Source organism: Lontra canadensis, unplaced genomic scaffold (assembly GCF_010015895.1).
Source record: "Lontra canadensis isolate GAN:19392208 unplaced genomic scaffold, GSC_riverotter_1.0 scaffold48, whole genome shotgun sequence".
NCBI lineage: Eukaryota > Metazoa > Chordata > Mammalia > Carnivora > Mustelidae > Lontra > Lontra canadensis.
In genome coordinates, this window is record NW_022631042.1 from 8,402,990 (window position 1) to 8,416,538 (window position 13,549).

A 13,549-nucleotide genomic window follows, 5' to 3' on the forward strand; every position below is an offset into this window, starting at 1 on the left:
GAAAGAAAGGTTGGTTTTCTAGAAGGAAAGAAAGAAAGTAAGAAAACAAAGAAAGAAAGAAGTTTTCTAAAATTAATAGGCCAAGAACACCTACCACTCCTTCGGCAAGTTTCTGCGCTCCATGAATTTCATATAGTTGTAGCTGTTTTTCAAACAGTTGGGCGATAGCTCTATGAACAAGCTCATACTGCTCCTATTAGGGAGATGACATGATAAACGGGAAAATAAACAAGGGAAAGACATTTGGGAAAAAAAAAAACAAAAACAAAAAACAAACTAAGAAGGCATTAAAAAAAAAATACAGTCTATAAAGTGAAACAAAAAACGGTACCTTAGTTTGCACTGCAGAATGCCTTTGTGTTCTCATTTCTTGTATTAAGTTAAATACATTAAATTCCTCTGGTATTTTCTAAAACAAAGAATTTAATACATCAACTCTTTCATATAGACCTTTAACGTTTCAAACAGACCTTCTATACATGCTGGATGACTGAAAACATTTACTGAGCACGACCTACCATCCATCAGACACTGTTGTTGGCATTATAGACAGAAAGTTAATCTGGACCCTAAGTCGTCAAGCTAGTGAGGTAGTGAACAAGTAAATACCCAGCCACAGTATAACTGCAGTGGAGTGGGAATAAAAACACTGACTACCACTGATTGGTGTGTGGAGTAAAAAGTTAAGGAAATACACCTAAGCACGGCAGATTAAATGTATAATCGGTTTGGGGAATTGAGAAACTTGATGTGGATATGGCCTAAAACTGAAAGGAGAGGTATTTAAGGAGGAAAGAAGACAAGGCTACCTGGAATCAGACTGTAAACATAATAGAGCTTGAACTCATTCCACAGGCGACTGTTTTCTGGGCTGGCTATGTAAGGACCAGCTAAGAAAGTTGGTAAAATACAGATCCCTCAGCTATATCTCTGGAGACTGTGAAACATCCCCAACAATTCTTTGGTACATCTGGAATCAGAACTACTACAGTAGGTAACACTGACATGAGCAGATTTGACATTCAGTCTGCTTTGCAGCAGGGAAGATAAGAGTCTGAAGGGGAGAAACTGGCAGAAGTTTACTGAAGGAATCTAAAAAAAGAAAGATACAAACAGATTTGTTCTGAGGCAGAACAATTAGAACTTGGTGATCAACAAGAATATTTTGGAGTGATAAAGATGAAGAGTTAAAAAGGTTCCCAGGTTGAGCGCCTGGGTGGCTCAGCGAGTTAAGCTTCTGCTTTTGGCTCAGGTCAGATTCTAGGGTCCTGGGATGAAGCCCCACTTCCCCGTTTCTCTCTGCCAGCCTCTTTGCCTACTAATGATCTCTCTGTGTCAAATAAATAAATAAAATCTTAAAAGAAAAAAAAAAAAAGGTTCCCAGGCTTATTATTTGAGAGTCTTTTTTTTTTTTTTAAAGATTTTATTTATTTATTTGACAGACAGAGATCACAAGTAGGCAGAGAGGCAGGCAGAGAGAGAGGGGAAAGCAGGCTCCCTGCTGAGCAGAGAGCCCGACGCGGGGCTCGATCCCAGGACCCTGAGATCATGACCTGAGCCGAAGGCAGAGGCTTAACCCACTGAGCCACCCAGGCGCCCCTTTGAGAGTCTTTATATACTTCAAAAGATTTTTAAAGGGTGCCTGGGTGGCTCAGTCAGTTAAGCGTCGTGCCTTCGGCTAAGGTCATGATCCAGGGTCCTTGGATCTAGTCTGTCATCAGGCTCCCTAATCAGCAGAGTCTGCTTCTCCTTCTCCTCTGCCCCTTCCCCCTGCTTCTGCATGCACTCTCTCTCTTATGAATAAATAAAATCCTAAAAAAAATTTTTTTTGACATCAAGTCTTAACCTAAAACATAAGATTATATATATTTAAGCCAAACACAATCAAATGAGGACTATGTTCAAAATACATAACTTCTGGAATGACCAGATTTTTTTTTTAAAGATTTTATTTATTTATTTGACAGAGAGAGAGATCACAAGTAGGCAGAGAGGCAGGCAGAGACAGAGGGGGAAGCAGGCTCCCTGCAGAGCAGAGAGCCGGATGTGGGGCTCGATCCCAGGACCCTGAGATCATGACCAGAGCTGAAGGCAGAGGCTTAACCCACTAAGCCACCCAGGTGTCCCTGGAATGACCAGATGTTTATTCTGCTTACTGGCATTTATTTAAATGCCTCTTTCCATCCCATTTTTCATCTTTGACTTTCATGTTAAAAATAGGTTAGAATCCTAGTTAAATTTTGTTCAATTAAAGATTTTCATTTGAGGGGCGCCTGGGTGACTCAGTGGGTTAAAGCCTCTGCCTTCGGCTTGGGTCATGATCCCAGGGTCCTGGGATCAAGCCCCGCATCGGGCTCTCTGCTCAGTGGGGAGCCTACTTCCTCCTCTCTCTCTGCCTGCCTCTCTGCCTGCTTGTGATCTCTGTCTGTCAAATAAATACTCCCTAGCAACACTGAAAAATGTTAAGGCAGGGGAAAAAAGAAGGAATAGAGGGAGGAAAGAAGTTAAAAAGAAAAAACCCTAAATATTTTATTAATCCTATTTGATATAAAATAAAAATTGACATATTCACAGAAACACACCTTAAAGCTACAAAGGGGGCAAAGCCTGGCTGGCTCAGTGAGTAGAGTATGTGACTCTTGATCTTGGGGTTGTGACTTCAAGCCTATGTTGGACATACTGTTTAAAAAAATAATTTTTTAAAAAGCTGTAAGAAATAGTGCATTGAAAATGAATACCACAGAACGAGCAAGAGAAGCAAATCTATATACAATGAGACAACCTCATGTTTTTCAAATCTGTAATAAGGGCTATGTTTCATTTACCTCTATATCCTCCATAGTATTGAACACAACGTCTTTAAAATAGTAGTGGTAGTAACAACAATTAACACCAGTTTTAATGAAAACTAACATTGAACTGAGCACTTGCTATTTGTAGGACACACATAGTTCTAGGAACTTTACAAAGGTTAATTTATTTTTTACAAGTTATTAATATTTTTCAGTTGAAAAAACGGAGGCACAATGAAATTAAGCAACTGAACCCAAATCCCATAGACAATAAATGACTGAATTTTAATCTGGGCAGTTTGGCTCCAGACTCAATATCCTTAACCACTATAAAATAATATTTCCATTTAGGCATAAATATTTATTGAACTGATTATACTTACACCTAGAATAAATATAAAAGACAATGAGGATTCTGTATTTGGAAAAGTCAACCCGGAGTTTCCATTCTAAATGTAGGTATCAATTCACATAGAACAAGGGGTGGTAACATGTTTACTTTTCTGCCTCACAAATTATCTCAATGTAATATACATCATTTATACCTTTTCCAGTTCCATTACCTTTTTTCTTACATAGTAAAGCTATTTCTAAAGAAGTAACATAATGAAACACATGCTATAATTTACTACAATTTACCCTTAAGTTGGAAAATAATAACAGATCAATTGAATATAATGCTATATAAAAATTATTCTTACCCCAGCTTTTAGTAAATTCCACGTATAATCTATGGCACAAATGGCACCTGTTCTTCCACAGCCTGCACTATAAATATAAAGTTTGAAAGAACAATTTGATTTTTGTCATAAAATAACTATAAAATAAATGTGGATGAACATGTTAATTTTTAGTGGCAAAAAAAAAAAATCATTTAAGAAACCTGACAATATTCTACTATTTTAGTAAACAAATCATAACTTAAAGTATATGCATGGCAAACATCTTAAACATTAGTATTTACATCTTGTTTTTATTTAATTTAGGGAACTTCTAACATTCGGAGAATACCTAAGTGATTCACAGAATATCTAGTAGCTTTTAATTTGGAAATCTAATTCTATCTCGGAAAATCCTGTCTAGCCAACATAATAACTTGAAGAGAGAAATTTATTTTACATCCAATATGGCTCTGGTGCCTTAGAGGAGGAAACAATACACCGTTTCAATCTGCAAAAGGTACAGAAAAGATGAGGAATACCAAAGCCCTAGAAATTAGTTTGAACACTAGCAGTGATTTCAGCAGAAGAACAAAGATGAGTGACACACTCATCTCCTAAAGAACTCATAGAACCCAGAGAAGGTAAAGTGAAATTCTGCAGGGTTTTTTGTTTTTTTTTTTAAACATGACAAAGGTACATTAGAGCAAATGCTCTCAACTAGAGGGAGATAAGAGACATAAATCTCAGGATTGGGAATCACTCTGAGTAATTGAAGACATTACTGACATCACCAGAATAGTTTTTAGATAGAAAAAAAGTTGGGTAGCATTTTAATGCATATTTTGGAACCTTTAGAAACATCAGTAGTTTGTCAAACATGTCATCTAAGATTTCCTGATAAAATAAATCTATAAGCAACTTAGTATAATTTTTAAAAAGCTCTTAATAATCCATAATATTAATTTTTAACTGTTGATACATTTATCAATTCTTCACATCAAAACATTTCTAGAATACTGCATTGAGTTACTAGGGGTTAAATGACATATATTTAAAATCTGTTGGTTAAAAGTGTGACTAAGGTCACACAAAGATATACACAACCAGACTGATGAAACACACTGCCAAAATTCAAAAACAGATCTGAGTATATGTATGTATTACATAATGGTGGAGTCTCCCATGAAAGGGTAAAGATTAGACCATTCAATAAATGATACAGGGAATGTAAGCCTAATAAGAGCAAAACCTGGATTCGTACCTCATACCTTAATCATAAAAAAATTCCAGATGGATTAGAAATACATTTACAAAAAAACCTATAGAAGTGCTAAAAAGATAGTTTATGTATTACTATTACAGAAGGACTCTCTAAGCATCTCAATGGATGGAACTCATAAATGAAGATTCACAACTCTGACTACATAACAACTTAAAATTTATGTGTGGCAAAAGATTGGCAGAATAAAAACCACTTAAAAACCATGCTACTGGGACGCCTGGGTGGCTCAGTTGGTTAAGCAGCTGCCTTCAGCTCGGGTCGTGATCCCAGCGTCCTAGGATGGAGTCTCACATTGGGCTCCTTGCTTGGCGGGGAGCCTGCTTCTCCCTCTGCCTCTCCCTGCCACTCTGTCTGCCTGTGCTCGCTCTCGCTCCTCTCTCTCTGACAAATAAAAATAAATAAAATCTTAAAAAAAAAAAACCATGTTACTTACAACATGACTAAAAGTTAACAACCTCAACATATAAAGATAAATGAAGAATTTATAACATAATTGTTAAGAGATAAATGCCTGCTATGAAATAACTGGCAAAGTATACAAACAAGCAATTGACAAAAGAATATAAGCAACCAAGAAAAAAAAAAAAAGCAGTTGGTTAAGCAACTGCCTTCAGCTCAGGTAGGTCATGATCCTGGAGTCCGGGGATCGAGTCTGTCATTGGGCTCCCTGCTTGGCAGGGAGTCTGCTTCTCCTTCTGACCCTCCCTGCCTTCATGCTCTCTCTTACATAAACAAATCAAATCTTTAAAAAAAAAAAAAAAAAGGGTAGCCTGTCATGCCGGCATTATATCAAACAAGATAACAGTATCAGGGAGAGTACGGGAACACAGCCACCCCACAAACTAATTATAATTAACATTAGCTTTATGGGTAACAAAATTTAAATATGTATTAAAAGCATGAAAAAGTTCATGTTCTTTTACTTAGAAATTACATTTGCTTTTATCTATCCCAATGAAGTAATTACAAATGTGCTCAAAGATTGTACCATGAAAACAGCCACTTGGACATTTAAACTATTATTTAAAATAGATGAAAAAGGGGATGCCAGGGTGGCTCAGTCTGTTAAGCATCTGCCTTTGGCTCAGGTCATGACCCCAGGGTCCTGGAATCAAGCCCCACATCAGGCTCCCTGCTCAGTGGGGAGTCTGCTTCTCCCTCTGCCTGTTGCTCCCCGCCTGCTTGTGTACTCTCACTCTCTCTGACAAATAAATAAATAAAATCTTTTAAAATAAATAAATGTTTTAAAAAGTTAAAATAAAATAGATGAATAAGGATGGGGAGGGGTAGTAAATGCCAAGGAATGAAAGTTAAATATAAAATACAGGGTAGTCATAATTCATTGCAGAAAGAACAGTTACATGATTTAGAAAAAAAATGTACACAATTATATTACATGGGGAAACATTCTTTAAATACTAAGCACACATACACTGTGTGGACACAAACTGAAGGACATATACTGAAATTTTAACAATGAGCACCTCTTCTGGAATTGTGAGTGACTTCTTCCTTTTATATGTGTGTTTTCTAAGTCACTACAGTTAAAATACTATTTTGGGCTATTTAAAAATATTAAATGGTCTACTTCATTTTTTAAATGAAAACCTTCCTATCGAATTGGATTTATGAACTATGTACACTGGGCAACACAGAACAAAAAATGATTGTGATAAATCTGTGAAGAAGTCAAGTCAAAGCAATTTCTATAATTAGATTTTTCTCTTCTTCAAACAGTCAACTACTTAATTAAATCATCAACTAACCACTGAATTAACTATAGAACAATATTTTTTAATTAACCAAGTTGATTCCCACCTGTCCATCAGCATGTCACCTTTTTGGCCCATAAATAAAAAGCAGCCTTTCCAACTCACTAATAAGCATTACAATCCGACCTACTGGATAAGAAAAACTATCTTTGGTATTCTGTCTCCATTTAAAAAATCTCTGAACTCTTTAACCAGTTAATTTCTGACTCTAAGAAATTTCATTCACTCTTTATAGCAAATGTGAATGCAGACACAAGTCACTTAAAGAAGCTGATAGCAGTTTTATGAAATATGTACTATATTTCTAAGTCTTTTAGAAGAAATATAACGTAAATTAAAAATTAAGAGAAGAAAAACTGCCTCAGGATTCAGATAGGTTTTACTATTTGGAAACCAATATAATGACCTATCTCACTTGGCAATCCTAAAAATTAGGTTTTAAAATATCAAACATGACCCATATTTCAAAGTATTTAAATATTTGGAAAATTCTTTTGTACCTGCAATGAATACAAATAGGCACATCTTCATGTTCTTGGTATTTCCTCATTAAGCTTATCATGTCCAGAATAGAATCAAATGATGTAGGAACATCATGGTCTGGCCAGTTCACATAATGAAACTGATATAGCCTACGTGATTCCTTTAAGAATAACAGAAATTCAGCAGTTATAAAAAGATATTACACATTTTAAAGCACACAGAAAAGCCACACATCTCACTTGACTGTCATTTATAAGATATTTATGTGGTATTTAACAATGCTTTAAAAAAAGAAATGATAACTACATTTATTGACTCTCATATATCAAGTATTGATATAAGGGCTTCACATATAAAAATTATTTATTCTCCACATGATGGTATGAGGAAGGCACTGTTAGTACTATCCACATTTTATAGGTAAGGAAATCAAGACAGAAAGATTAAATAACTTGCCTAATGTTTCACATCAAGTGACAAATATGGGATCTGAACCCAGGCATCTCCAGAGTATGCACTTTAACCCTTACACTATGCAGAGTTATTAAGTAATCCACAGTAAATGTTTGAGCAATATAGACGTGTATTTAAATCTATTGTAATGAGAGGACTAATAGAATGTTTAAACTGAAAAAGAAAATTAGAAACTAACTTGTCTAACCCCAATCCATTTCCTTATTTTAGATCAACGTATGTCTCAAAGTATGGAGTGCTGGAACCATGTCTACTTGTAAACCAGAAGGTAGGAGGTATAAGTTTGTTTACAAATGTAATAGTTGAGGAAGACTGATGTACTTGATCGCTACGTTTAATTTTTCATAATGCTTTCAAAAATTAAAATAAAAATACAGAGATCGAGGGAGAAGCCAATAGCATTCACTAATGTCCATCAGATTTTCTTTGATTTCTTCCTAGAAAATTAACATTTTTATATTGATCTGACACACTAAAGTCAAAGGCCTCAAGTAAGAACAATATATATCTAAATGAAAACTTAGCTTTGATGGTGGTTTGTTTTTAAAAAAGTTGTAAACTAGCAAAAGTGGGTAATAATTTTGCAAACAATGCTATAATCTGCTAACTGTAATAGAGGAAAAATATTTGCAGCAAAGAACCAAATATTCCAAATATAGTAAATTTAATTTAGGAAAATTGTTTTAAAAGTTAAAATTTATATTACTTTATCTAACTGGATAAGCTTACAGCTAAAAATAATAAAACGTTACACTCTGATTTTCTTCTTTATTATCTTACATAAGAGAAATAATTAACAAACTTCCTTAACTATGCAAGATAAGATGGCATACAATTTTTGTCTTCTCTTTAAAAACTATCCTTAGAAACCATCTCTAAATGGAAAATACTTACATTTTGAAATTCAAGTAAGAGTGTCCTAATGAAGTAGTCTGTTCTTGCTTGTTCAGCTTCCTAAAATAAAGGAAAACACTTGTGAGTCAGTGAGAACAATGAAACAAAGACAAACACACCAAAACAAACAATAACCTTGTATTTAAAGCCCACAATATAAAATTAACCATTAAAACTCCAGGTATACCTGGGTCATTACAAAAACAACCATTCTAGGGCACCTGGATGGCTCGGTCAGTTAAGCATCAGACTTGATTTTGGCTCAAGTCATGATCTCAAGAATTGTGAAATCAAGACCTGCAACAGACTACGGGCTGGGTGTAGAGCTGGGTGTAAGATTCTCTCTCTCCCCCTGCCCTCCCCTCCCACCCCATGCTCTCTCTGTCCAAAACAAACAAAAACCATTATAAAAGTCACCAAGTTGTTTATCTAAGTACTACTTACAGTTTAAAAACAAAAACCCAGAAGTGTCTGTTAACCAATTACTTAACCAGGAGTCTGTCATGCATGGTTGCAAAATTACAGCCATCCCCAGAATTATGTAACAGAAATAATACAAAACGTACAATGTTCAGTACCCACTACGACCTTCAACTCTTTTATCTTTCCCTAAAGCTTGATTTACCCTACCTGACACTCACCTCTCAGTTCACTGGATGTAGACTTGGGAAGGAAGAATATGCACTCATAAAATTTCAAATTACTATTTTGGTTGATGACAATATAACCACTTTAAAAGTCTCTTACTATCATTTGTCAAAGTATCAGAATAAAGCCACTGTATGTCTGTCCCTTAGGAAACTATTCTTTCTGCTTTGTATACAAAACCACATATAATCTACGGCAGTGACTGTCAAGAACAGGATATGGTGTTTTTTAATAAAAAGAATATTCAATAATAATCCTGCTTTAATTTTTTAAGTCACAGCAGTTCATTTTGAACTTTTCAAATAACATTAAGAGGAATTTTATGTTTTTACTTTCAACAACAAAAAAAATGAGTACGGGTGAAAACATTGGTTCCAAAATTTTTCTTTTTTTTTTTAATTTGATTTTATTATTATTTTTTAAGTAATCTCTACACCCAAAGTGGAGCTTGAATTTACAATCCTAAAATCAAAAGTTGCACACTCCACCAACTGAGCCAGCCAAGAGCCCCTAGACTTAACTTTTTCTTCCTAAGAAAGGCTAGATAGCAAATATTTTTGGCAATGTGGACCATAAAGTCTTTGTCTACTAAACTTTGCTATTGTGATAAGCAAATATATAAATTAATGGACATGGTTGTATTCTATTAAATATCTACAAAACAAGCAGCAGGTTAGACTGACCTATGCATAATGTGTCAACATCTGGTCTAAGTGGTTACATGCAGCAACATGTGACTGAGTTCCTCCTAGGTAGTCCTCCCTCTCCCATCAATACTTTACCCTCTTTCTCATCCCCAAACCAAGACAGCTTCTGATACTGTCTTTTCTCAGTCTCAAAAACTGAATGTCAAGTAGTCAAGTCACTTATTATGGTCATTACCACCAACTTGCTTTCTAATTATAAACTAAATTTGGGGGGGCACCTGGGTGGCTCAGTGAGTTAAGCCTCTGCCTTCAGGTCAGGTCATGATCTCAGGGTCCTGGGATCGAGCCCCGCATTGGGCTTTCTGCTCAGTGGGGAGCCTGCTTCCTCTTCTCCCTCTGCCTGTCTCTCTGCCTACTTGTGTTCTCTCTCTGTGTCAAATAAATAAATTTTTAAAAAAACTAAAATTTTTTTTAGATTATTTGAGAGAGAGAGAGAGTACGCAGGTGGAGAGGGAGAGGAGAAAGAGAGAATTCCAAAAGACTCCCACTGAGTGTGGGAGGCCAACTTGGGGCTCACTGCTACAACCCTGAGACCATGACCTGAGCTAAAATCGAGAGTCAGACACTTAATCGACTGAGCCATCCAGATGCCCCTATACACTTGATTTTTGTTTACATCAGTGATAACAAATCCTGAGTTGTTGGAAATAGCCACAAGACATACAAATTACCTTCCATTTGAAATCTTTAAGAATTTAGAACTTAAGAATTTAAGAATTACTTCTTTAGCATGGCTCAATCCCAATATTGGTAAGTAAAAGCAGCTACTGCTAATCAAATCAAACCTCTCATAGGGCCTTTTCAAATTATCTTTTAAGAAATCACCCAAAAAAGTCAATTCAAGTTTTTCTAAACGATAATCTATTTCTTTCTTTCCTCTAGTCATTATTTTAAATGTTGTTTACTATTCTTGAACCCCAACACTTCAGAAATTTCAACTCATTTAGTTGTTGAATGTTAAGCAATATTTGTTTTCAGTTGAAATGTAATATTTAGTAGATACTTTATTATATTTAAACTTACAAATGTTCAATACAACTATATTGCACAGAAAATAGGTTTCCTGAACTGTCCAGGAACTTGACATTGTAGAATACTTTATGGATTGCTGAGGAAGGAGTTGCTGCCTCACAGAAATACACAACGTGGTATGTATTATTTTTATCCATTCCAACTAACAGGAGGAAATGCAATAGGTTTTTAAAATTTTATGTTTAACCCACAGTTAATTCTAACCAGGACTTCAGAATACTGGCTACTTATTAAATCCAGGCAATTCTTCATGTTCCTGTGAATATGTTTTTGGGTGAGATTAAGATTTAAATCAGTGGACTTTTGAGTAGAGCAGACTGCCTCTATAGTGGGGGTGGCCTTCATCCAATCAGTTAGGGCCTGAACAGAATAAAAGTACCAGTCTTGCCCAGATGAGAGAATTCTCCAGTATACTACTTTCATTTGCAACACTGGCTCTTCCGTTTCTACAGCAGACTGTCCTTAAACTGGAAACGAGTATCAGTCTTTCTGGGTCTCTAGCCTGCCTGCCTTTGGACCAGAACGACTACCCTAATAGCTCTCCCAGTTTTGGGTTACTGGTCTTCAGACTGGAACTAAAGCATCAACTTTCCTGGGTCTCCAGTCTGGTTAACCACCCTGTGGACGTTGGACTTACCAGCCTCCATGATCCTGTGAGCCAATTCCTTATGATAAATCTTTTCTCTTTACATATATGCCTATCTTAATGGTTCTATTTCTCTAGAAAACCCAAATACAGGGAAGTTATTTATTTTTCATCTATGTTGTCATGAATTTTGAGTTTGAGTAAGCAAGAGAACATATTTCTTTCAGGTGATTAAGAAAGATGCCATTGGGTATAATATTAAAAGCAAATTGTTGGTTCTATTCTAAAGCTCACTTATGTTTCTCTTTTTTGTTTTTCCTTCATTATTTTTGTTTTCTAATTCATTTTCTCAGTTTTCAGCTGTGTTAGTTTTAGAACTTGAATTTAGCTCATTTCCAGAGCTTATTAAATAGGTGTATATTTTAAGTTTCATAATTAATAATCTGCCATATAAGAGCAATCTTTACTCCTAGGACAGCAGTTCTCAAAACCATCTTTGTATATAATTACAAAAATTCTGGATAGCATAACAAACATGAAAGATTAACATGATACACTAAACTTCAGTCATCAAAGGTCTTTCCCATTTCAGCTTGAAACTTTATGCCAGTTACCTTGAGATTAAGAGTCACATGCTTCACTGATTGAGCCAGCCAGGTACCTCAACTTTAATACCAATTTCCAAGTGGATCACTCAAAGCATAGCTAGGTTACCCTATTTTCACTTTATATACATATACATTTGTTATCGACTTATAGACAAAGACTAACAGAAAATTAACACAATAAAGTAAAAGGAAATTACATATTTATGAAGTCATTTTCAAAGCTTTTACATTTAAAAGCAGTATAAAAACAAACACTGTTATTTTTTTGAAGATTTATATATTTAAGAGAGACAGCAGGAGGAGGGGCAGGAGAGGGAGACAGAGAATTCTCAAGCAGACTCCCTGCCCAGCATGAAGCTTGACCTGGGGCTCAATCCCAAGATCCTGAAATTATGACACGGGGCCAAAATCAAGAGTTGGCCACTAACTGACTGAGCCACCCAGACCCGCCAACACCAAACATTATTATTAATATATTAATATATATTTGTTATAATTAAGTGTACATGGAAATACTGAATGCTTGGCTTATATAAAACTGGCCTCATACCATATTAGAATTATTTATCAGTCTAGCATCCCAATTTTCTTTCTTTTTTTTTTTTTTTTTTTTTTAAAGATTTTGTTTATTTGACAGAGAGAGCACAAGTAGGCAGGGCAGTAGGCAAAGAGAAAGGGGGAAGCAGGCTCCCTGCTCAGCAGACAGCCCAATGTGGGGCTTGATCCCAGGACCCTGAGACCATGACCTGAGCCAAAGGCAGAGGTTTAACCCACTGAGCCACCCAGGTGCCTCTAGCATCTCAATTTTCTGAATAATATATACATAACTAAGTACTTACACAAGAAATTTTAAATGGTGCAAACGTTATAGGTTCTTCTCCATACAAAGGCCAATAGCGTTCACATTTTTTCTGTTGTACAAAAAAAACAAAAAAAAAAAGCCAGTAAGTAATCCATATGGTAGTTTTTCCTGAACTTCTATAAATATTTTGTGCCCTAGTGTTCAGCTTGTTGCTCTTCCCAGAAAACAGAAAAACTGACATTAGTAGGCAAAGTGTTAGAAGAGCTTAGACTTACACAACTGTTCTTAAAGGTAAGCTACTATTTGCTTTCCAAGATTACTCATAAGAACTTTATTAATATAAATGTCTAAGCTGTTCACTGCTATCTGCTTGGTCAAGAGTAGATTCCAAAGATCCTCCTCTAGAAAAGAAACACTGCTTTAAAAAAACAAAGTGCCTGGTATAAGGAAGTCTGTTTAGTATAAAGGTTGCAAGGCAAGTTTTAATGCTTGTAAAATGACAACCTCTATAACATCTAGCTGAATTCCCATTAGGTATAAAATCTGTGGGATAGTAGAAAAGAACACTCTACTTGCTATAAGAAGAATTTCCCAAGTTGTAACTAAGTGAGGAATATGTTGATATTTATATTCCAAGTATAAACTAATAAACAATTGACACCAAAAACTATGTGCTAAACATCATACATTGAATAATCTATAATCATATTATCACAGTCATTTCAGAGATGAGGAAACTAAAGCACCAAGGTGAAAATGCTAGTAAAGTGTAGGTTTATTTGATTTCATTACTTATGTTCTTTCCAT

At 35.4% G+C, this 13,549-nt stretch overlaps 1 protein-coding gene across 3 annotated transcripts in view; it reads right to left on the minus strand.

Annotated features, from left to right (window-relative positions):
* Nucleotides 1–13,549, minus strand: part of PTPN12 (protein tyrosine phosphatase non-receptor type 12) — a 90,296-nt gene that overhangs the window by 22,385 nt on the left and 54,362 nt on the right. For all 3 annotated transcript variants that reach the window (XM_032873278.1, XM_032873277.1, XM_032873279.1), the window contains 6 exons: nucleotides 12,780–12,851; nucleotides 8,360–8,419; nucleotides 7,009–7,151; nucleotides 3,494–3,560; nucleotides 332–409; nucleotides 95–193 (listed from right to left, as the gene is read on the minus strand). In XM_032873278.1, coding sequence (XP_032729169.1) covers nucleotides 95–193; nucleotides 332–409; nucleotides 3,494–3,560; nucleotides 7,009–7,151; nucleotides 8,360–8,419; nucleotides 12,780–12,851 — 519 coding nt within the window. The remainder of the gene's footprint in view (nucleotides 1–94; nucleotides 194–331; nucleotides 410–3,493; nucleotides 3,561–7,008; nucleotides 7,152–8,359; nucleotides 8,420–12,779; nucleotides 12,852–13,549) is intronic.